Below are 25,474 nucleotides of genomic sequence, written 5' to 3'. Positions count from 1 at the left end.
AGTTTTTGTGTGCATACGCATACACACACACACACACACACACACACTGAAATATTACTGGGTAAACAGGTTTTGTGTGCATACGCATACACACACACACACACACACACACACACACACTGAAATATTACTGGGTAAACAGTTTTTGTGTGCATACGCATACTCACTCACTCACTCACTCACTCACTCACTCTGAAATATTACCCGGCCATCAGAAAGAATGAAATCTTGCCATCTGCAACAATGTGGATGAAACTAGAGGGTATTATGCTAAGCGAAGTAAGTCAGTCAGGGAAAGACAAATACATGATTTCACTCATATGTGGAATTTAAGAAACAAACAGGTGAACATAGGGGAAGAGAAGGAAAAGTAAAATAAGATGAGAACAGGGAGGCAAATCATAAGAGACTCTTACTCTTGGAAACAGACTAAGGGTTGCTGGAGGAGAGGGGAGGGAGAGTTGGTTGGGGTAATTGGGAGATGGAATGATGGGAGGGCATTTGAGGTAAGGAGTACTTGGTGTTATCTGCAACTAATAGATCAGTAAATTCTACCCCTAAAACTGGAAAAAAAAACAAAAACAGGGACATCTGGGTGGATCCGTTAGTTAGATGGCTGCCTTTGACTCAGGTCACAATCCCACAGTCCTGGAATCCAATCCCGCATTGGGGGCGGGGGGATCCCTGCTCCTCGGAGAGCCTGCATCTCCTTCTCCCTCTGCCTGCCACACCCCTGCTTGCTCTCTCTCTCTCTCTCTGTCTCTCTCTCTCTGATAAATAAATACCTAAAATCTTTTAAAAAAAACATACGGGAGAGAAAAATTTTAAAAGTGTATTACTATGTATTAACACATGAAATTCTAATGTTTTTGACCTAGTCTTTAATAGCAGTCATACGAAATTTTAGACATTTTAAATCTATATATGGTTTCCTAATGGTGTTATTACTGTACCCTGTGTCTTTTTTTTTTTTTAATGAAGGCGTCATCTCTTGCAACATATAAAATAGCAGAACAAGATTTTTCTTACTTCTTCCCTGATGATCCACCCACATTTATATTTAGTCCTACTAACAGAAGAAGAGGGAGACCTCCCAAACGAGTATCTATTAGTCAGGTAAGTAGAGAATGAATGAAAACTACATTGTAGCTCTTAATAAAACTGTTTAAAATCAAGAATGGTCATTGGCTCCCTTTGGCTCACTTTGGCTCCCCTCCTGCACATAGCCTTAATAAGGGGCACATTCCTTTGTATACAATGTATGTACTATATGTTGATAACTACTTAGCAATGAGACTTGTAGCAGTTTCAAGTGTGAATTAGACATAACTTTAATGCCAAGGGGATTTTATACCAAAGTGGAAGCAAGCATATAAGCAGTTACTGAAATGTAAAGCAGCAGAAATACAGAGATAAATTATGGGACTGAAACATGAAGAGCATATAAAAGATAAAAGATAATAAAAAATCATACTAAGTAGGTTACAGACCATTATTCTCCCAAGAAGTACAGTAAAAAGAAATCTTCTGACATTGACTATAGACATACGCCTCTTTCACATTTGATATTTACACCATTTTGTTTATAAGGTACCATGGAAAAAAATTATTTTCTAATGCATATTTTTAAGGCTTTTCTTGTAAATCACTGGTTGTTTTTCTTGGGACATTTTTGTACTAATTTGTAGAGCTATAGAACTAACTCAAATTCTCTCTGTTACTGAATAAAGTTATTAAAAGTTCAGTTATGCTTAGAATAAAATATTATTATAGTAAGATGAGAGTTTAACTTGATGAGAGTTTAAAATTTTTATTACTGTTAGAACAAGGCCAGACCATTAATTTGTAAAAGTTTTGGTGGTCTACAACTTTAGTTTCTTGGTTTGTTTTTTTAGGAGGACAGCGTTGCTAATAAACAGACTATTGCAGGTTATAGGAACAAAGCTACTAAAGAAAGAGACAAACTTTTGAAACAAGAAGAAATGAAGTCACTGGGTGAGTTTAACATTCTCTCCAAAAACTGTTTGTATAGGAAAGAATATTTCTCTGTGCTTGGTGGGGGGTGTTTCTGATATGGCATATTTCTTTTATTTGGGTTTTTTTTTTTAAGCCTCAGTATCTGTATCTGTATCAGATATCTGTAGATTTTTATCTACAGTATCTGTAGTTTTTTATGATAAAAATCCCCCTCAGGTATTTGTAGATTTTTATGATAAATGAGACCTGTGTTCATCTCTTAAAACAGTATCTCAAGGTATCTACTGTTAAACCAACCTAATGCTAGATTACGCACATGTTAGAGTTTCTATGGCTTACACACTCTTTGGGGCCATTTGCTTGATTCACGCAGCTTTATAAAACATTGCATTCCACAATTGACTATACATATGAATCATTTGGGAATCTTAATGAAGATTCTAAGTTAGTAGGTCTGGGTGGGAGAAGAGAGTCTGCATTTCTTTTCTTTTTTTATTTTTTTAAAGATTTTATTTTATTTATCAGAGGGAAGGGGAGAGAGCAAGCACAGGCAGACAGAATGGCAGGCAGAGGCAGAGGGAGAAGCAGGCTCCCTGCAGAGCAAGGAGCCCGACGTGGGACTCCATCCCAGGACGCTGGGATCATGACCTGAGCCGAAGGCAGCTGCTTAACCAACTGAGCCACCCAGGCGTCCCGAGAGTCTGCATTTCTAACAGGGGGATATTTTGCTCCTGATCTTAGGACCACACTTGGAGTAGTAACAGGGCTTTGAAAGGCAGGTACAGATTTGTTCCAGTGCAGTAGTTTGTCTTAAACCCAGCCAACTTGCTTTCCCATTTTAATCACCTGCTGGCTCCCTCCAGCAATTTACAACCCTCGTGAGTCTCTACTGATCACATTTAACCATAAATTATTTTAGGGATTATTTTGTTACTTTAAAAAATGTTTTCTGTCTGTGAATAGTTCTAACTTTGACCTTCTCCACAGCTTTTGAAAAGGCTAAATTAAAAAGAGAAAAAGCAGATGCCCTAGAAGCAAAGAAAAAAGAAAAGGAAGATAAAGAGAAGAAGAAGGAAGAATTAAAGAAAATTGTTGAAGAGGAGAGACTGAAGAAAAAAGAGGAAAAAGAGAGACTTAAAATAGAAAGAGAAAAGGTATTCATTCAAGTATATTAGCTATGCTCTCTATATAATAAGTATTGGGTTTTACATACTTAAATTCATGGTTAATTTTCAAATGCTTTTACACTTTGATTCATATTTCTAGTCGTGCATAGACTGCTGATAAACAGTTATTGCTTTATCTCTCTTTTGCTTTGGAAAATTTAATAATTAAAAAAAATTTAATAATTTAAGGTTCAACGTGTGTGTGTGTGTGTGTGTGTGTGTGTGTGTACACATACCTGTCTTTATACCCCAAAGCCTCTTAAAAACGATTCTGAAGTTGATTTTCTTCATTATTTAGACTTCTATTTAGGGAAGATGATATGCATAAAACTTGTAAAATCTGTAATTGAAAAAATACAATAAAATCTACAAATAATAAGAATTATTAGTGTTCTTATTCTCCTTGAAGGAAAAAGTATCTGTAAAAATGGGTTTTTCAGCATATCTTTTATTACAGTCTTTAGTGGTAGATATTTCTTAGAGAATTCTGTAGGTAGCTTCCTCCAGAGTCAGGAAGTGTCCTTGGTTTTCCCAGATATTCGCAAGCAGCCCTAGCTGATCCTGTTACACCCTGTGCTCGTTTAAATTGCCTGTAGTTTCTTGAACTATTTCAAATAGGCCATTGGACTGGGGCTGGAGGTCTCTAATACATATACACTCCAGAAAATGTAGAGGACAAGAAAACTACTTGTAACCTACATGTGTTAACATTTAGAGATAGCAATTTTTTAAAGATTTTATTTATTTATTTGAAAAGGAGAGAGAGCACTAACAGGAGGAGCAGAGAGAGAGAGAGAATCTCAAGCAGACTCCCTGCTGAGTGTGGAACCCAACACAGGCCTTGTTCCCAGAACCCTGTGATCATGACCTGAGCCCCAACTGAGTCAGATGATTAACCAGATGCACCACCCAGGTGCCCTTAAATATAGCATTTTTTTAGCACTTCAGTTTATATTTAATCTTAATTCTGGGCCTTAAAAAAAGAAATGCAGGATTTATAATTTTGTAATTTTTTTTGTTTTAACATTATTGAAATATCCCTTCGTGTTATTTTTTCCTCTTTTTTTTAACTTTATTTTATTTTTTCAGTGTTCCGAGATTCATTGTTTATGCATCACACCCAGTGCTCCATGCAATCCCTTCATGTTATTAAGTAAACTAAGTAAGGTGGGATTTTTAGTGACTGCATAATAGTTAATCAAATAGATACAAGTAAAGTACTTTATAATTTTTTGCTCATAAATGATGATACCCTGTTCAAATTTATGAATAAAAGTTTTTAATGTTTTTAGATGATATACCTGGATAAATTTTTAGGAAGTAGAATAATAGGTCAAAGGCTAAGAACATTTTTTAAAATGTACATAGGTATGTGTTTGCTAAATGTGCTTATTTTCACTCTTAACAGTGAATAAGAATACCCATCTTATTACATGCTACAAGAATTATTTGGGGCAGGGAGGGGAAGACTTACTATAGCAGAATTAGTTCTGTAACTATCTTTTTATGTTGAAAATTTGATAAGTGCCCATCTGTTACCTCCAGGGGTCCTAAATTTCAAAGGAAGAGAATAATATTAACATATGTTAAATATTTATTGGAAAGTAATTATAAATTGTAATCAATTTAAAATATTTCCTTTACACTCTGCATTATTGGAGACTTTTTAGGGTCATTATTTATCTTCCAGTGTCAAATACAAGAACCAAGAAATAAGTGTATTTATCAAAAGACCAAGAGAGCAAGAGAAGTGGTCTTGGATGGAAAGAAAAAGAAACCTACCAACTGTGTTCTGATAATACTGCTTTTACTTCCTGGTCCCTCTATCCTTAGGCTGCTAGACTTAAATGAATCTTGAAAATAACAACTATACTAGAAATATGGGAGGAGGTTTTATTTTAGGTACTCTAATAATTTGTTACATTACTTTGTCAGGATTTAATTGATTTGAAATGGAAGAGCCCCTGTAGGCAGTGTCAGATTGCACTAGTATTTATCCACGGGCTACTATGTATGAGACCTTTCCATCTTTTTAGCAGTTGTGTTAGACAGGCATTGTATCAGTAGTTCTAAATCAGTAGTTCTAAAACTTGAGCATGCATCAAAATCACTGGAAGGACTTACTAAAACATCAACTCCTGGGTCTCAAACCAAGTTCCTTGTTCAGTAGGTCCGGGTTAGGGCCCAAATATTTGTAGTTCTTATAAGTTCCCAGGTGATGCTGATGCTGCCTTACAAAATTCTTATAAAAAATTTTATTAACCTTTTGTTTTAGGAAAGAGAAAAATTACGGGAAGAAAAGCGAAAATATATGGAATACTTAAAACAGTGGAGTAAACCTAGAGAAGATATGGAATGTGATGATCTTAAGGTATAAGTATATTATGTGACATTTCACACCTATGTTCTACATGCCTTATGTGGCTTTGCTAATTAAATTTTTCTTTCTTTTTAACAGCGGGATCATATTGAACTGAGAGGAAATAGTCAATTAAGCAGATGCTATAGGTAGAGTCCCAAAGCAGCACTGTTAGTGTTTTATAACAGACTTCAAAAATGATTCTCATTCTGCAGACATAATTTGTCATTTGTATAGTTGTTAATAATCCAGTATTATCATGCATCTCAGTTTGTAAGGAACCAATTCCACGTTCAGTAGATGGTGGATTACTTCTATTCCATATCCTAAGAAGATCCTGAATTGAGGATAATATTGATGTAGCTAATAATGCCTTGATCTCAGAATCTAGGTTAAAAGTCTCTCTTAACTAGAAAATGTAGTCAGAAGTACACATCAGCTCAAAGTTGTTCTTAGCTTGATTTTTAAAAAGTCACTAATGACTGTAATTACTAAAGCTGGAATAAGGCCAAGACATCTATAATTTTTAAAGTTCCAAAGGTGATTGTGATAAACATCCAGGGTTATGAACCACTAGTCTACCTGAAATCTTACTCAGCAAAGAGTATATATCTACCTTTTACAGTTTTCTCCACTATATAACTCAAACAGTTACATAAATTGTTTAATCTTTCAGGAACTTCCAGAACCAACTCCAGTGAAGACTAGACTACCTCCTGAAATCTTTGGTGATGCTCTGATGGTTCTGGAGTTTCTTAATGCTTTTGGGGAACTTTTTGATCTTCAAGATGAGTTTCCTGAGGGAGTAACCTTAGGCAAGTGCTATTGCTGTGTTAATAGTTCACCCTAATATTAGTGGTTTAAAATAAAAAATTAATATATCTCAGAGTTCTGTAGAGTCACTGGACCTCTCTGTCCACCCGTTTCTTGGAATCTCTCATGTGGTAACAGGAAGTGGGCTGGGTCTGGAGTCATCTGAAGGCTTACCTGACTGCATGTTCAAGATGGCTTCCTCCCACATAGGCCTGGTGCCTCAGTGCTCGTCCATGAACATCCCACTCCATCAGGGTAGCCTTTACTTGTAATGTGGCAGCTAAGGGCTCCAAGAAGGAAGAGGACAGAAACTGCCAGCCTTCTTTAAGGCTAGGGTTGGAACTGGCAAGCCTTATTTCTGTCATATTCCATTGGTCAGGCCTGCTGGGATTTAAGGGAGTGAAGGAATAGTGAATAGTGAAGGAATCCTTCTTGACGTTGTCATGGTTTGCATAAGTGCAGGGAAGGAAGGAATTGACATCAGCTGTATTTAGAGACAAGTTACTGCCTCCCTTAATTTGTCATTCTATATTGACTCTGTACTTGTACTTTGTACAAACATTGTACTTACAAACAATGTAAGAACTACATTAATTGAGAAGGGCTTTGGGTCTCATTTTGGATTTTTAATTGTTAAGTAGCAAAATAACTTTCTTAAAATCAAAATAAAGACCCTCAAAGACACAATTATGATGCTACTGTTATTTTAATAAAAGTGTATTCTTCAGGAGGGCTTTCATTTCACATTCTCTCAGTTTCTCTATGAACTTGGTGAGGCATGAATCATTGTGCCTTGCAGATCAAGAAGGTCTAAACAATGCTCATTTAGGTAAGATAAATTAGATAACATTTATGACTTGGATACAATATTAAGATTATTCCTGATACTAATGATTACCTCTCCTCTGCACTACTTTGTTAACAGTAATGTCTCACATAGCTCTTGAGAACAGTGGGGCAACAATAACAAATCTTTGAGTTGTTATTCAAATTAGAATAAAATGATAATTTTTAATATGTGCCTTAATTTGTACCTGAAATTTAAACTTAAAATGAAATATGGTATTGATCTGCTGAGGCTAATTTGACTTTCCTGAATGTAGTGATTTTGGCTTATGATTTTATTGTATTTTATTGTAATCATTATAAATTGTTTTTTGATTTGACCTTGGATAATATTCTACTTTGATAAATGGACACTTAAAATAATTACATAGGCTGTTTGATTAAAATGTTTATTATTCCAATGGAGTTGTTTTTTCAGTACATGAACAGAACTTTAAATTCATTTTAAACATTTTATTCACAGAAGTGTTAGAGGAAGCTCTTGTAGGAAATGACAGTGAAGGCCCACTATGTGAATTGCTTTTTTTCTTCCTGACTGCCATCTTCCAGGCGATAGCTGAAGAAGAAGAGGAAGTAGCCAAAGAGCAAATAACGGATGCTGACACCAAAGGTCAGAATTCAGTATTATTGCTGATTGATAGTAGCTTTGTAGCTTTGGAACTGATCTTTGAAGGTTAACTTAAAATTAACCTCGCTTTTACAGTTATAAAATATAACTGTTCAAGTCTCCCAGTTCTGGAATCATATATGAACAATACATTATCAGTTGTTTTATAAAAACTTTGTTTTAATGCATCCTGTTATAAAAACTTTGTTTAATGCATCCGATGACCTTAAAATATCTACCCTCACCCACAATCTATCTTCCTTTTTATTCTTTTAGATTTCACTTGTGATTTAGGAGCATTATAGATGTCACTGACCAGTATCTAGTTCCAAGAGATTCTGCTAAATGGCACTGATTCTTTTTTTTTTTTTTTTTTTTTTTGCCCCCACCTAAGGAAATACTTTAATAATTGTTACCAGTACTTAAATTTAAAATACTCTGCTGATTTCATTTCAGATGTGATAGTTTGTAGATCAGAGTTAAGTAAAATTTAATTTTTTTATTTTACCAACAGTTTGACCTAGAAATTTTGCTACTTAAATTCTATGCACTTAAATATCTAAAGTCAGTATGTGGTACATATTAACATAGGATTAATTCTTGAAGAAACCCTTTTTATTTTTAAAATAGAGTGTGTTCTCTATTTTGTTTAGGACTTACCTTAATCAGAGGAATTGTTAAGCATGTATAAAAAGAGATCGATTTGGCTTCCTGAATTATACTCTCCGTGAACCTTGTCACATGAGAGATAAATGGAAGAAGCCTTATTAGAAGCCTTATTAAACAATACTTCAATGTATTGCATAAAAATTCACAATAAGAAATAACTTTTGGGAGACATTTTGTTAGCATTCTCAATACAAAAAGATGGGACATTCTTGCATTCAGATAGTATTGTTGACCTCAGATAATGTGAGCTTATTTTTTTATGCCTGGGCCCTAAAGCAACAGGATTATAATAACTACGCATCTCATGTTGGTTTTCTTTTTATTTTACAGCCTGAGTTCAAACTAAATATATTCTCTAGCTTGAGTGCTAAGCACCATAGTAGGTCCCTTATCAAGGTCATTTTAATAGTGTTGTCCCATTTGTCATCAGATGACTTAGTCCATAAAATGAGACTCTACTAAAGGGAAGATAGAAGAGAAAACAATTTATAAAAGTCTAAATATTTTCTAAGATAACAAGTACCAGCACTAAAGATGAATTATCTAAGACGGAAAATGTGGCAAATAGCCATTAGATTGTCTTAATGACCAATAACATTACAGGGTGATCAAATTCTGACCTTAACATAATTTCTGACCTTAAATTTGTATTTAATACAGGATTTGAAGCGGGTGAATTTTGTAGTTTTGTACAGATGACAAAAAATGGGGTGACAAGGAAATTATATTGGAAAAATCAGCTAGTTTAAAGAAAATATATGCAACTATTGGTGTTTGTATTGCCATTGTATTTTCCTTTCATGATTGGTTTGATCTGTAATTTTTATAGCTCTAATCCTATAGAGGACTAATCTATACATGCTAATGCAAGATCTACCTTTAAATGAGTATTGGTCATTAAATAAAGGTTTTAATGCTCCTTTTGAAGTTATTTATTTAAGTATTAGGGGAAAAAATGCTTTGGAGTTTTTCCAATCTTTACTTCCCTGTCCTGTCGACTACAATTTACATAGTTATTTCAGTTATAGTAAGGACCCTAGGCTATTCCCCCAGGTTATTTTACCTATGTTCTCCTATCTCCATTACAAAAAAGCTTCCCCACAGTTCTTTCTGAAAGAAAGTGACATAAGACACTATATATACTTTATTTCATTTAATGGTCATACCATCCTTATGGTATAGATAGGTATAATACATCAGTAGGTTGTTAATAATTATTTTCTGCCATTACTTAAAAAAAACTTAGGACTTAAGAAGTTTAATTAACTTGCCCATAGACATATGGCTAATAAGAAAGTGATGGGATACAGATTCAGGCAGCCTACTTGGGAGCCTCATACTGGCTATGCTATATTGCCTCATAATATGGCAAAGATTTTGAAAACTGGGATATTTGTTTCCCTAGCATTGCCTATAAAATTATCCATCTTTTTTTATATCAAATCTTGGAAATTTTGACCAAAAATTTTTTACATCTTACATTAAAAATTTTAGTTCCGGGGCACCTGGGTGGCTCAATGGGTTAAAGCCTCTGCCTTCGGCTCCGGTCATGGTCCTGGGGTCCTGGGATGGAGCCCCGCATCGGGCTCTCTGCTCAGCAGGGAGCCTGCTTCTCCCTCTCTCTCTGCCTGCCTCTCTGCCTACTTGTGATCTGTCTGTCAAATAAATAAATAAAATCTTTAAAAAGAAAAAAAGAAAGAAAAAAAAGAAATACCAACCCTCCCTACCCCCAGCCCAAAATCCAAGTATAACTTTTGACTCCCCCAAAATAACTGTTAGCAGCCTACTGTTGACTGGCAGCCTTACTGATAATATAAACAGTTAAATAGCACATATTTTGTATGTTTTTATGTATTATAGGCTATATTCTTACAATAAAGTATGTTAGAGAAAAGAAGATGTTATAGAGAATACACATTTACAGTACTATATTGTAAAAAAAAAAAGAGAGAGAGAGAGAACCTACTTATAGGGACACCTGTGTGGCTCAGTCAGTTAAGCCTCCAACTCTTGGTTTCAGCTCAGGTCATGATCTTAGGGTCATGAGATCAAGACCCCCATCATGCTCGCGCTGAGCATGGAGTCTCCCTTGAGATTCTTTCTCCCTCTCCCTCTGCCCCTCCCCCTGCTTGCTCTCTAAATTTCTCTCTCTTTCTCTTAAATAAATAAGTACCTAAAAAGTCTTTTTTAAAAGATCTACTTATACATGGTCCCACATGCTGTTCAAGGGCAACTGTATTCTCTTGGTATGATGTACCCAAGTGACTGTCTCTAAGCAAATCCTAGAGTAACAATACACTTTCTTGAGAGTCCTATTTGGTAGATAATTGAGTTAAATAATACATATTTTGAGGCACCTGGGTGGCTCAGTTGGTTAAGTGTCTGCCTTCGGCTCAGGTCATGATCCCAGGATCCTGGGATCAAGCTCCACATCAGGCTCCCTGCTCAGTGGGGAGCCTGCTTCTCCCTTTGCCTCTGCCTAATGCTACTGCTCATGCTCTCTTTCCCTCCCTTCCCCTCCTCTGACAAATAAATAAATAAAATTTTTTGTAAAAAAACACATATTTTAACATGCTAGTTTACAATTAAACAATTAAAAGTAAACTGTCATTTTGTTGGTTGTCCATTTCCTAAGGCCTTTATAACTTTGTCCTAGGAAGTTAAAAGTTACTACAGATAAAATAGGTTGAATGTGGTGATTGCTGCAAAGGAAGAGGGCCAGTCCACTTTTACAGTTCTGTAACTAAGACTATTGCTAATTTTAGAGTGCCTATTAATTTTCTTCGGCTTTCCATGTAAAGTGAAAATTGAAGAAGTTTTAGCTCTAGTATTTCCCTGGTAAGAAGGAAGAGAATGTCTGTCATTTGGACTGGATTCATGGCCTGGGAGGAAAAACTTCTGCACATATGCAATGTTCAGTCAGATAACTTCTCCTGTGTAGTAGTGTTTATGCTTTAACTGCCATGAAATTGTCAATGATTGTAATCAGACATGATCCCAGAGCTGCTTTTTTCCTTTTAGTAAAGGACAGTAGTTCTGTTCTCTGAGGTTCATTTTGTCAGCTTGTGAACTTTCGGAAGGGGAACATAGTAGGAGGCTAAGGAACCACAGATGGAGTTTTGCCCAGCGATTTTCCAGCTCTAATCCATGGAGTACTGTGAGTTGTACAGGGATTCCTGGGGGCCCCTGCAGGAGATTTGGAAAGATGTCTGGTCAGGGTTATCATCTCCATATCCCACTGAACAAGGGAACTTTTATCTCTTTTGTTTGGATGCCTAAGACGTAGTTGGAAGAATTTAAAAACTGCTGATCGAGACTCACCCCTTTAAGAAGAAGGAAGCCAATTAAGTGATTTGTCTGAAGGCTGCACATCTAGAAACTAGGGGACTGGCAGTGCTGAGCCTAGAATATGTATTATCCGACTCAGTCTGAAGTTATCCCCACCATTCTGTGATATAACAACAGGTTTTCTCGTAAGCTTAAAGTTTTTTCATGGTTGACACTTTAATCTTTTTTTATCATCTATGTATTATAATTAGGAATAATTGCTTATGCTAATGCTTTATACAATTTGTGTCAGTAGATTTACTCTGTAGTCATGTTTGTAAGCCAGGCATGACTTTCAGAATTAAAGCAGTTTACTTAGAAAATGCAGGGAACTCTTCCTGTTGTGTCTTAGATTGGAGAGTTTTCAAAGTAGAAACAGGAACCTTAAATGAAGAGGATAAATCAGTGGTTAAGAGACAGAAGTTCTACCTTAAAGTTGTTTTAGTTCTTTTTCTGTGCTGGTTTTGTGATTATAACCCATACGTTATGATTCGATCTTAAAAAATTTATATAAGATTGGGGATCTTCAAAGAGATTCTGATTTTCAAAGTAGACTTTTCTAAAGTTATATTGAGCAAAGAGATTTGTTTTTAAAAGTGCACTGTACCATTTTGGGGGGAATTTATACGTGCTTCTTGTAACTTGGTAACTTGGAATTGTCTTCTGTGTTAACTAAGGAAATAAGAGTGTGCAGTACGTGTCTCGGGATTTCTAGTTGAAGGTGGACACTAGGCAGCATGTGAATGATGCTTGTTGTACCTAGCGTTGGTTCTTTTGAGGTTCCGCATGTTAAGCTTTTTGCTGTTTCTTTCATCATTTTAGAAAGGCATTATTCCCAAAGATTCCAGTTTTGATTTTCACTAGAATAAAGTATTTATTTCCTTAAAGATTTAACAGAGGCTTTGGATGAAGATGCAGACCCCACAAAATCTGCACTGTCTGCAGTTGCATCTCTGGCAGCTGCGTGGCCGCAGTTGCACCAGGGTATGTGTGGGTTTTATTTTTTTTGTTGTTTGGCTTTTTATTTTTAATTTTATAAAGGTACATTTTACATTGCTGAGGGTTTATTGCTGATATTCTAAATGACAACTTCGTCTTTTAACAACTATAGGCTGCAGTTTGAAAAGCTTGGATCTTGATAGCTGCACTCTCTCTGAAATCCTCAGACTGCACATCTTAGCTTCAGGTGCTGATGTAACGTCAGCAAATGCAAAGTACAGATATCAGAAGCGAGGAGGATTTGATGCTACAGACGACGCCTGTATGGAGCTGCGTTTGAGCAACCCCAGTCTCGTGAAGAAACTGGCAAGCACTTCAGTGTATGATTTGACACCAGGTAAGCTTTGCAAGTTGGAATCGGTATAATCTGCCCACTTCCTCCCCTCCTCTTTCTCTTTAGCCCAGAAAACTAGGTCCTGCTGAGAAATTTCAGATAGCCGTTTTAAAAGAGAAGGAGAACCATCCTTAAAAAAAATTGTTGGAAGGGGCGCCTGGGTGGCTCAGTGAGTTAAGCCTCTGCCTTTGGCTCAGGTCATGATCTCAGGGTCCTGGATTGAGCCCTGCATCGGGCTCCCTCCTTAGCAGGAAGCCTGCTTTCCCGTACCCCTCTGCCTGCCTCTCTGCCTAACTGTGCTCTATCAAATAAATAAATAAAATCTTTCAAAAAAAAAAATTGTTGGAATACAAAGAGTGACCCCGGTGGAAACTACTCTTGATATTCATATCAGCTGTTTCTGATGTTCTTTTCTTTTTCATGTAGGTTTTCTGTTACTTTAAAAATTTGTGGTTGGGCGCCTGGGTGGCTCAGTGGGTTGGGCCACTGCCTTCGGCTCAGGTCATGATCCCAGGGTCCTGGGATCGAGTCCCGCATCGGGCTCTCTGCTCAGCAGGGAGCCTGCTTCCTCCTCTCTCTCTGCCTGCCTCTCTGCCTACTTGTGATCTGTCTCTGTCAAATAAATAAATAAATTCTTTAAAAAAAAAAAAAAAAAAATTTGTGGTTAATCTACTAAATTTAGAAGGATAAGTAAGAATTAGCCAGAACTTTTATTTGTCAGTATATCAGAAATTTAAGCTGTAGCTGCTAAATTCTAACATTTGCTTGAACAGTGTTTGAGGTATGAAAAAGGGTATATAAAATTAAGATGAAGTTACTTTTCACTTCCTTTTTTGGATAAAAAATTACAATGCACAAATACATAGAGTTTAATTTAATATACTTATTTAAGAGAACATATAATAAATATATAATAAATATAATAAAAGTAGAGTGCCTTCATTCCTAACATTCACATAGTTATTATACTTTGTAGTAGTGTTTTTGTGCAGTATTTTCAGAGTACCGATTTGCCTGTCGCCCTTTTATAATTCACATGGTAATAATTTAGTTTTTAATTTGAACTTCCTATGTGAGCCTAAATATTAAAACTTGAAAAAAATTCTTTGTCATTAGAAAGTTTTTTATGTCTGTTTAATTGGTCTATATGGTAATTATTTGTATTTGAAATACCTTGTATGTCATGTATCTGTTAATTTGGATTCAGAGGTGCTTTTTCTGAAAACATGCCATTGGCATGTTTGGTCCAGAGACTTTTTTCTATTCTTTATTAAGCTTTTTCACATTGAGCCACAAATTAAGATTTCTCAAACAATTCCTTTTTGCCATTGATGATACAGAAGTTATTTACCCACTTTTGACAGGAGAAAAAATGAAGATACTTCATGCTCTCTGTGGGAAACTACTGACCCTAGTTTCTACTAGGGATTTCATTGAAGATTATGTTGATATATTACGACAGGCAAAGCAGGAGTTCCGGGAGTTAAAAGCAGAACAACATCGGAAAGAGAGGGAAGAAGCAGCTGCTAGGTAAAAGATAATTATAGTTAGTTGTGCTAATGAAGGCTGTTTATTTCTTTGCATCTAAAATGATATTTCACGTTGAACTGTAATGCGATACTGGCTCACACTGATGTTCGGTGGCTTAACTGTTATAAATGAATTACTACACGGTAATTTGTGATAACATTTAGAGCACTTCTATAATTTTATGATTAAAACAATATGCTGAAAGTTAAAAGTTTATCTCCCATCAAATAGACTATAATATTTTATGTTAACTTTCAGAATTCGTAAAAGGAAGGAAGAAAAACTGAAGGAACAAGAACAAAAAATGAAAGAGAAACAAGAGAAACTGAAGGAAGATGAGCTGAGAAACTCAGCTGCAGATACATCTGTTGGGTATGGTTTGAATTACAGTGCTCACTGGGCTTTACATAAAGAATAAAAATCAGCACCTTAACCTCTAAAATGCTTTTCAGAAGTTCTAAAAACAAGTTTTCTAGTTTTTTGTTTATAGGTACATAATAATTATACCAGTGGACCTATGAAATTTGCATATATATATATACAGTTCTCAAGTATACATGTGTTATGTTAAAAAATACTTTCAGGGAATCTAGAATTGATTTTCTCATAAAATTAATGTTGTAAATGATAATTGCCCAGAAAGCCTTCAATAGGCTATTTTTAACCAGTAGTACATTTCTAGCATTAATAGTGGCAACTCCCTCACTCCACCACAACTACCACCACCATCACAGTTGTACAGTGTATTTCCCAAAGTTCCTCTGACTTTATTGAGGAACAGGGTTGAAATTGGAGGTTTTAGTAGATGGTACAGGGAGAAGGTAGAAGCACCTTAAGTAATTTAGTGACTTAAGTACTCTTGGCATTTGAAAATATTTGGGACAAAAATTGGCTATGAAGACAAGTGGGAATTTTTGCATATTGTAGAGGGCAAACTCTGTTCAAATTTTGCAAAAATAATTTTTTTATGAAATCTGCAAAGGAAGGTTTTAAAATCTCAGTATTCTGAAATTCGTATATTGACTCTTAGTTAAACATGCACATAAAAATGCCTATTGGTCTTAGAGTCATAGGTCAAAAACTTGTAACAGCTGTATTTTATATGCCCATCAACAGTACTTTAAGAAATGGAATTTGGATACTTTGGAAAAGTTCATCTGATACCTAAAGCACAAGCAGTCAAAGAAAAAAAAAATAGATAATTGGGTTTCTTCAAAATTAAAAACTTTTGTGCTTCAACGAACACTGTCAAGAAAGTAAAAAGACAACACAGTGAATGGGAAAAAATATTTGCAAATCATGTATCTAATAACGGTTTAATATCCAGTATATATAACAATTCCTATAAGTCAACAATAAAAGAACAACCCAATTAAAAAATGGGTAAAGGATTTTAATAGGCATCTCTCCAAAGAAAATAGATATACAAGAAGCATTGAAAAGACATTCAGCATCACTAGTCATTAGGGAAATGCACATTGAAATCACAATGAGTTACTACTTCACATTCCCTAGGATGGCTGTAATCCAGTTAAGAGACTATAAGAAAGGGACGCCTGGGTGGCTCAGTTGGTTAAGCAGCTGCCTTCGGCTCAGGTCATGCTCAGGTCATGATCCCAGCGTCCTGGGATCGAGTCCCGCATCGGGCTCCTTGCTCAGCAGGGAGCCTGCTTCTCCCTCTGCCTACCATTCTGTCCGCCTGTACTCGCTCTCTCTCCCTCTCTCTCTCTGACAAATAAATAAATAAAATCTTTAAAAAAAAAAAAGAGAGAGACTATAAGAAGTACTGGTGAGAATGTGGAGAAATTGGAACTCTCTTGCACTGCGGGTAGAGATATAAAATGGTGCAGCTGCTTTGGATAAATTTGGCAGTGTCTCAGACAGTTGAACCATTTGCTACCGTATGACCCAACAGTTTCACTCCTAGGTGTATACTGAAGAGAATTAAGAGCAAATGTTCACGCATAAATGTATATACAAAAGTTCACAGCATCATTATTCTTAATAGCCAAAGAAGTAATAACCCAAATGTCCAACAGTTGATGAATGGATAAATAAAACGTTGTATTTCTTTGGTGCTATACCCATACAGCCCAATGTTGTTCAGCAATAAAAAGAAATAGAATTCTCATATATGCTACAGTGTGGATAAACTTTGAAAACATTATGCTGATTAAAAGAAGTTAGTTACAAAAGGCCATGTGTTGTATGATTCCATTTATATAAAAAGTCCAGAATGGGCAAATCTACAGCAAAAAGTAAATGAGTGGTTTCCAAGGAAGTAGGGAAGAGGAAATGGAAAGTGACTACTAATGGCTACTACAGAGGTTTTCTTTGGGATAATGAAACTGTTCTGGAATTAGATAGGGGTAATGACTGCACAACCTTGTGAATATACTAAAAACCACTGAATTTGTACACTTTAAAATGGTGATTTTAGGATATGTGAGTTACAACTCAATATTCTTTTTGTATTTTATAAACCTTTTCAGGTTCTATTTAAATATAATTGACTTCTAACATTGTACTAATCATTTTGGGTATATAACATAATGATGTGATATATGCATATGTTGTGAAATAATTACTACAATAAGTTTGGTTACTCTTCATTACCTCCTGTAGTTAAAGATTTTTTCCTTGTAATCTTTTCATTTTGGAAAAAAAGGAAAATAAGCATATTATAGATTCTACCATTTCTTTCTTTTTTTTTTTTTTTAAATCCTCATCTAGCCTCACTCATTTATATTATCTCTCTGGCTCCTAAACATATTAGAGTTTGCAAACCTCTGGATAAAGAACATAAGTGGTGGAGCTTATTTCAAGGTGCATACAGTTTTAGTTTTAATTTGGACAGTGTAGTGGATTAGATGAAACATCTGATGTGTTCATTCAGCCTACTCTTCTCTACTATTTGTCTATTTTCTACTCAGCAAACCATCACCTCCCAGCCAAGCTACCTGGGCTGTTGTTACAGTGGCGTCTTGTCTCCCCCCATCTACTTTCTCTCCCAGATCATCTTCCACATAGCAACCAAAGTGCTTTCCAATCCTATCATTTCCCTTTTCTAAACTCTTCTACTTTTTATCCCCATTGCTTTTTAAGTAATGCCCTACAAAGCCTTTTGTATGTATGATCTAACCCTACCTTTTTCTCATCCATATCTTGGATTACTTCTTTTTGTTTTATATTTTTCTCAAAATGATAAGCTCCTTCCTTTTCTCTTCAGTTCAGAGCCTTTGCATGTTACCCCCTCTGCTTACCCCCTCTTCTAGCAGATTTCTTCTTACCTGCCACCTTACCCCTCTCTAGTCTCTCTAGTCTCAAAGTTTAAATGTCACTTTTTTCTTGATCCTTGAGAAGCTTTCATAGCAACTTGAATTTCTCATTTTTAATACTTATTACATGTTTTAATTTTTTAATTGTGTTATTATCTGTTATCTCTCTGAGAATATAAACTCTATGTCATTTTGTCCACTACTTCCTAAACATAATGGCTAGCACTTCATAGGCAGGCAATAAATATCTCATGAATAGAATTATATGTTCATTAATGAAAATAATCTTTGTTTTTTTCCTTAAGAGAGGAAGAAAGGGAAGATTTTGATACTAGCACTGAGAGCAAAGAAATAGAGCAAAAGGAACTTGATCAAGACACAGTCACTGAAGATGAAGATGACCCAGGATCACATAAAAGAGGCAGAAGAGGTAATAGAGAAGTTTCTTGGGGGCTTGCTTGCTTGTTTTTAATTTATAAGGAACTTTATAATTTAGCTATCCTGAAATATGTATGAGATTACTTCATTTGTAATTCCAAGGTGTATTTGCTTTTTAAATGCCCGCCTCATAGCTGTGGTAAGTTTTTTAAATGGTGACCGTTTTCTTAAATGGTTTTAGAAGTTACATTCAGTCTTTATTTTCATGTCATTTATACTTGAGGGAGGAGCGACAATATTCATATTGTTTTAATAGGTCAGTTTCTCATAACTTCAACTTTTGGGGGCGCCTGGGTGGCTCAGTGGGTTAAGCCGCTGCCTTTGGCTCAGGTCATGATCTCGGGGTCCTGGGATCGAGTCCCGCATCAGGCTCTCTGCTCAGCAGGGAGCCTGCTTCCTCCTCTCTCTCTCTCTGCCTGCCTCTCTGCCTACTTTGTGATCTCTCTCTCTGTCAAATAAATAAATAAATAATCTTTAAAAAAAAATTAAAATAAAAAATAACTTCAACTTTTGGTTAGCAAATTTTGTGGAGTTTTTGTATTTACTATTTTATACTAGGCCAAATAGAAATTTTTATTCTACAGCATACTCAGCATGCATTAGGTGCCATTTAGCTGCTAGAAATACAAAGGTCAGGAATGCTTATAATTGGTACCATATGGCTGAGAATGAAAATCAGCTACCTTAGAATAATTGCATGAATTGCTCGATCAAAGGGAATATATTTTTTAAAAGTTGTTGATACAAATTACTTCTGAGGATCTTTAACCATCTTCATTTGACAACTATTGAAGATTTTTAACTTTATTCTGTGCCTATAATTTCATATCTTTTTTCTACGTTATTTGCTAAGTAGTTATTATAAGTAGACAAAAAATTTATATCATTGAGGCTACATTTTCTGATTATAATGCAATTGATTTAGAAATCCAAACCAAAAGGCCTCATTTGATTCATTTTAAGACACACTGCTAAATAATAGGTCAAAGTAGAAACCATAAATGGAAACTAGAAAATATTTAATACTAATCTATACTAAAAAAAACTAATCAGTATTGTTCACTAACACTTGTTGGATACTCCCTCTGCTTAGAGGAAAATTTCTAGTTTTATTACATATTGGGAAAGAAGAAAGGCAAATTGAGCTAGTCATTCATTTAAGAAGTTAGAGGTAGAAAACAGAATAATCCCTCCAGATGAAAGGAAACAAAAGGTACAAGTAGAAATTAATAGGAAATAATAGAATAGCAAAGCCAAAAATTTGTTCTTTGGAAAAAATACAAACTAGACAAATCTTTCTTGAAACTGATTTGGGAGGGGTGTTCACATAAGGTGAAGACTCAAAAGGGAAGCAATGTAACTACAGATTAAGTAGAAATTTAAAGATAAGGGGATAGCATATATAGTTTTATATATATATAGCATATATAAGTTTTATCCTTACTTTGAAAGTGGAGGCAAAAAATAAACAAAATCCTAGAAAATACACATTATAAAAATGGATTCATGAGAAAATGTATAATGTGTATGGTCCTAAATCATTAAATCTTGAATCAGTGTTAAAAAATCTTTCTAGAGGGGTGCCTGGGTGGCTCAATGGGTTAACGCTTCTGCCTTCAGCTTGGGTCATGATCCCAGGGTCCTGGTATCGAGTCCCACATAGGGCTCTCTGCTCAGCGAGTGGGTGGGTTGGGGGGCTGCTTCCCTCTCTCTCTCTGTCTGCCTCTCTGCCTACTTGTGATCTCTTCCTGTCAAATAAATAAATAAATAAAAATCTTTTTTTTAAAAAAAAGCCTTTCTAGAGGGGCGCCTGGGTGGCTCTGTCTGCTAAGTTTCCAACTCTTGGTTTTGGCTCACGTCATGAGATTTAGCCCTGCGTTGGGCTCCTCTGCACATTGGCCGTGGAGCCTGCTTTCTCCCTCTCTCCCTCTGCCCATCCCCTGATCTGCCCCCCAACCATTCTCTCTCTGAATAAAATAAATCTTCCTATAGCAGAAACTTTAGTCCTAGACAACTTTATAGGTGAATTTTCCCAAATTTTCAAGATTTTATTTACTTATTTATTTATTCATGAGAGCCAGAGAGAGAGGCAGAGGGAGAAGCAGGCTTCCCTGCAGAGCAGGGAACCCGATGCAGGACTTGATCCCAGGACGCTGCTATCATGACCTGAGTCTAAGACAGCTAATGGACTGAGACATCCAGGTACCCTAATTTTCCCAAATTTTAAAGCAGCAGATAGTTCTAATCTTATACAGACCCTTTCAAACAAAAGAGATAGAAGAAATGATTCCCTGACCATCTATGCAATCTGACAGTGATTGAAACAGGAGAAGTTTACTTCAACACGCCACACAAGGCCAGGTAGGCCTCCAGGAATCCAGGCTCTTCCTGCCTTGTTCATACTGCCATCCTTACGGTTTTGCTGCCATCCTCCTGTTCCAAAATGATTTATCCCAGAGGTTACATATAACGCTCTACTTCCATCTCTGATCAGAAGTTTCTCATAGCTATACCTCCCGGGGAGACATTTCCTTTTGGGAAATGCCCTACTTTTGAATTGCTAGGTACCCAACTAAGCATTAGGGGTTCTGTTACTTTAAATCAGTGGTTAGTAAACTAGCCGATTGGCCAAATCTGCCCTGCCAGTTTTTATATAATCTAACTAAACTGGTTTTGACATTTTTAAATTTTTAAATAGTTGGGGGAAAAGAATGATATTTTATAATATGAAAATGATATGAAATTTGGATTTCAGTGACCATAGTTTTAATTGAACCCAGCCACGGTTGTTCATTTACATATGGTCTATGGCTCTTTCATGCCTACAGTGGCGCAATTGAGCAGCTGTGACAGAAACCATATGGCCCACAAAGCCTAAAAATATTTACTAGCTAGCCCGTTATAATAGTTAGTTTGCATACTCCTGCCTTAGAGAAAGGACCAAACGTATGTTGCAGTGTTGCCTCACTCTCTGGTATAGAGATTGCAGTTTAAAGTGTGTCCCTCATATTTATTGTACCAGTTTCTTATCAGCATAGCATATTAGTCTGTTCAGGCTGCCATAATAAAAAAAAACAAAAAACAAAACAAAACAAACGCCGACTAGGTGGCTTAAACAACAGAAATGTATTTTTTCACAGTTCTGGAGGCTGGAAGTGAAAGATCAAGGTACCAGCAGGGTTGATTTCTGGTGAGGTGTCTTCCGGCTCGCTATAACCCTTTCTCACTGTGTCCTCACACAACCTCTCTTCTGTGCCCACAAGTAAACAGAATGAGCATTCTGGTCTCTTTCTCTTCTTAAAAGAACACGAGTCCTGAATTAGGGTCCCACTCTTTGAACTCACTTGACCTTAAAATCTCCTCAAGGGCCCTGTCTCCCAATATGTCACACTGGGGTTTAGGATTTCAACCTATGAATTTTTGGGGGCATTCAGTTTGGTCCATAATACTTAGTAACTTGGGATATTTTTGGATATTTTTCTGATGAAAATTTAAAATATGATGGGTGATGGTCAAATGTTTAAACCATAGGGAAAAGGCGACAAAATGGATTTAAAGAATTTATAAGACAAGAAGAAGTCAGCTGTGTAACAAGAGAGCCTCTTACTGCTGATGAGGAAGAAGCTTTAAAACAGGAACATCAACGGAAAGAGAAAGAGCTCTTGGAAAAAATCCAAAGTGCCATAGCATGTACCAATATCTTTCCCTTGGGCCGAGACCGCATGTATAGGCGATATTGGATTTTCCCTTCTATTCCTGGATTATTTATTGAAGAGGATTATTCCGGTCTCACTGAAGACATGCTGTTGCCTAGACCTTCATCATTTCAGAATAGTGTACAGTCTCAAGATCCTCAGGTATCCACTAAAACTGGAGAGTCTTTGATGTCTGAATCTACCTCCAACATTGACCAGGGTCCATGTGATGATTCTATGCAGCTGCCAAAACCAGTGCATAAGCCAAATCGGTGGTGCTTTTACAGTTCTTGTGAACAACTAGACCAGCTCATTGAAGCTCTTAATTCTAGAGGACATAGAGAAAGTGCCTTAAAAGAAACTTTGTTGCAAGAGAAGAGCAGAATATGTGCCCAGCTAGCCCATTTTTCTGAAGAGAAATTTCATTTTTCAGGTAAATTTTCATTGAAAACTGTTTCTTTCTTTCTCCCCATAATCTCCGGTTCAGGTTTAAACATCTGTCAAAGTCTTGGAGCTATATTTAAAACACCTCCTCTTTCGCTTGGACCGTGCTCTCAGTTTTCAAGTTAGAGAACATTTACCAGTTAGAGGAACAAGGTTCTCTAGATTTATTTCACTGGGTTCCATTTGGATTATGAGGAAAGGCAGTGCACAAAGATCCATACTCTTCCTGATCTCATTCTCTGATCAGTAGACCCAATAACCAAGGCACTAAGGATAACCTTATTTTAGGCATTTGATAGGATAGTGAGAGTGCGGTCACTGAGGGTTTTCGCTAAGGGTTTAGGGACAGGTTCCTTTAGTGATCACTTCTTTGGAGATTGGCTGCAAGGGCAGATCAGGCAGCAGCAGCTCCTATATGATGGCCGGTTCATTAATAACAGATACGAGAAAGCAGTAAGGCATTTTCGGGTATAAGTTTTCATTATTTCATTATAAACGAGATTCTCTAGGTAAAGAACTCTTAAATTTAGGGACATATTGTCATGACTACTTTAGTTCTCTTGGGAGGGAGACAAACCATAAGTGACTCTTAATCTCACAAAACAAACTGAGGGTTGCTGGGGGGAGGGGGGTTGGGAGATGGGGTGGGGTTATGGACATTGGGGAGGGTATGTGCTTTGGTGAGTGCTGTGAAGTGTGTAAACCTAGCGATTCACAGACCTGTACCCTTGGGGATAAAAATATATGTTTATAAAAAATTTAAAAAAATTAAAAAAAAAAGTATAGATCACAATTCTTTAACAGCGTTATTGAGTTAAGTTCATACACCATACAATTCACACATTTGGAGTGTACAGTTCAGTGGTTTTCATTATATACAGATGTGCAGCCATCAAACAACTGTAGAACATTTTTATCACCTCAAAAAGAAACCCCAAATTTGTTTTGTCTCTGTAAATTTCCTTGTCTGAACATTCTGTATGAATGTGATCATATAGTACATGGTCTTTTGTGACTTTCACTTAGCATAATGTTTTCAAGGTGCATCCAAGTTGCAGCACATGTCAGTACTTCATACCTTTTTATAACCAAATAATGCTCCATTCTATAAATATATAACACATTTTATTTAACCATATGTTAGTTGATGGATATTATTGCTTTTGTTTCCATATCTTGGCAGTTATGAATAATGCTGCTGTCAACATTTATGTACAGGTGTTTGTCTCAACATAAGTTTTCATTTCTCTTGGGTGTATATCTAAGAGTGAAATTACTGGGTCATATGATAATTCTGCATAATCACTTGAACGGCCATACTGTTCTCCAAAGCAACTGCACCGTTCTGTATTCCTGCCAGTAGTGTCTGAGGGTTAGAATTTTTCCACGTCCTTGACAACACTTGTTATTGATGATTTTTAGATTCCAGCCATTTTAGAGGTATGAAGTGGTACTTTATTTTGGTTTTTATGTGAATTTTCCTAAAGACTCATAATGTCGAGCATCCTTTCATGGTCTTATTGGCTGTTTGTATGTCTTCCTTAAAAGTCTATTCATATTCATTCATTGCCTGTTCTTATAGGAATGTCTTTTTATTGAGTTGTAAGAGTTCTTCAGATATTCTAGACATGAATTCCTTATCAGATACTTGATGTGCAAACATTTCCACTACCCCCTATTTTTTGCACTTGAGGATTTATTAAGTGTTTTTATATCAGTTATCTCACTATCATAGCCATCACATTGGGGACATTATATTTTTTAGTAAGAAAATCATAATAAAGGTATTGATAACTATTTCAGACAAACCTCAAACTGATAGCAAACCAACCTATAGTCGGGGAAGGTCTTCCACTGCATATGATTCAGCTCAGATGTCTGCAGAAAGACAGCTTGAATTGAGGCTGAGAGATTTTCTTTTGGATATTGAAGACAGAATCTACCAAGGAACATTAGGAGCAATCAAGGTTTGTACCTGTTCCCATTTTTGGTTTACCTAATTACCAAAGTTTTGGTCATATTTGTTTATTTATTTGGTATAGGCAAGGCATGTGTGTTTTGAATAAATACATGGGAGTGCTATATTTTTTTGTGAAAATTAAGTTTGTCCCCTGTATCAAAATACTTATATATGGGTAGAGATCTTCCTTAAACATACTCTATGGCTATCTGCTTTCTTAAACAGAATTTATAGAATGTAATTGACCTTTTTAATACTAATTTTTAGTATTTTTTAAGTATCTGTTTTATGGTATTTTCATCCGAGATATTAAAATGTGTAAGGATATTTTCTTCTTCCTTGACTAGCTCCTGCCTGCTCTGCTGAGTCTGGTTTGTTTATTGGTTTCTTTGTTACCTTTTTAAAATCTGTAAGTAATTCATGCTTGATATGTGTGTTCTATTCATTCCTTTGCTATCATCTGTCACTTTTTTGCTACTCTCAGGTGACCAATCTTAGAATTGTTTATGATTTCCCTATATAAAGAGTGAGGTGCTAAAGCTTCCATCTATGAATGATACATATTTCATTTTGGCCACTTAGTAACCGTTTAGATCCCTTTTTGATTTACAATCTGTTCTAGAATATTCATGAATTTTTCATATGTACATTGAATCTCATACTTCTTAGGAACCACATAGGCCATTTTTCCAGGTTGGTAAATTTGGGTTTTGTTACAGGTTACAGATCGACACATCTGGAGATCAGCATTAGAGAGTGGACGGTATGAGCTGTTAAGTGAGGAAAACAAGGAAAATGGGATCATTAAGACTGTGAATGAAGACGTAGAAGAGATGGAAATTGATGAGCAAGCGAAGGTCATAGTAAAAGACAGGTACAAAGGGATATTTCTAAAGTAACGGTCTCATTTCCTTGCCACTTCAGTTATGTGGTTCTTTTCAGTAAATGTTTCTTTCTCTTTAAAAAATTGTTTTAAAAATCTTACCATGTGGACTTTTAATATTTGTAACCACTGAAATGAACATTTTCCTC

General features: G+C 36.0%; 1 protein-coding gene across 2 annotated transcripts in view; it reads left to right on the top strand.

The window, feature by feature from the left end:
• BAZ1A (bromodomain adjacent to zinc finger domain 1A) overlaps positions 1 to 25,474 on the top strand; it is a 92,130-nt gene that overhangs the window by 50,336 nt on the left and 16,320 nt on the right. The window contains exons 6-19 of one of the 2 annotated variants that reach the window (XM_059373072.1): positions 982 to 1,116; positions 1,896 to 1,995; positions 2,965 to 3,131; positions 5,419 to 5,514; positions 6,179 to 6,317; positions 7,625 to 7,771; positions 12,653 to 12,748; positions 12,876 to 13,100; positions 14,462 to 14,627; positions 14,886 to 14,999; positions 18,211 to 18,335; positions 21,875 to 22,471; positions 24,286 to 24,449; positions 25,162 to 25,316. In XM_059373072.1, the coding sequence (XP_059229055.1) occupies positions 982 to 1,116; positions 1,896 to 1,995; positions 2,965 to 3,131; positions 5,419 to 5,514; positions 6,179 to 6,317; positions 7,625 to 7,771; positions 12,653 to 12,748; positions 12,876 to 13,100; positions 14,462 to 14,627; positions 14,886 to 14,999; positions 18,211 to 18,335; positions 21,875 to 22,471; positions 24,286 to 24,449; positions 25,162 to 25,316 (2,426 nt within the window). The remainder of the gene's footprint in view (positions 1 to 981; positions 1,117 to 1,895; positions 1,996 to 2,964; positions 3,132 to 5,418; positions 5,515 to 6,178; positions 6,318 to 7,624; positions 7,772 to 12,652; positions 12,749 to 12,875; positions 13,101 to 14,461; positions 14,628 to 14,885; positions 15,000 to 18,210; positions 18,336 to 21,874; positions 22,472 to 24,285; positions 24,450 to 25,161; positions 25,317 to 25,474) is intronic. The other variant, XM_059373071.1, reaches the window with a different exon arrangement.

The sequence above is a fragment of the Mustela nigripes genome, chromosome 13 (assembly GCF_022355385.1).
Source record: "Mustela nigripes isolate SB6536 chromosome 13, MUSNIG.SB6536, whole genome shotgun sequence".
Classification (NCBI taxonomy): Eukaryota; Metazoa; Chordata; class Mammalia; order Carnivora; family Mustelidae; genus Mustela; species Mustela nigripes.
This window is presented reverse-complemented; position numbering and strand designations above follow the sequence as displayed.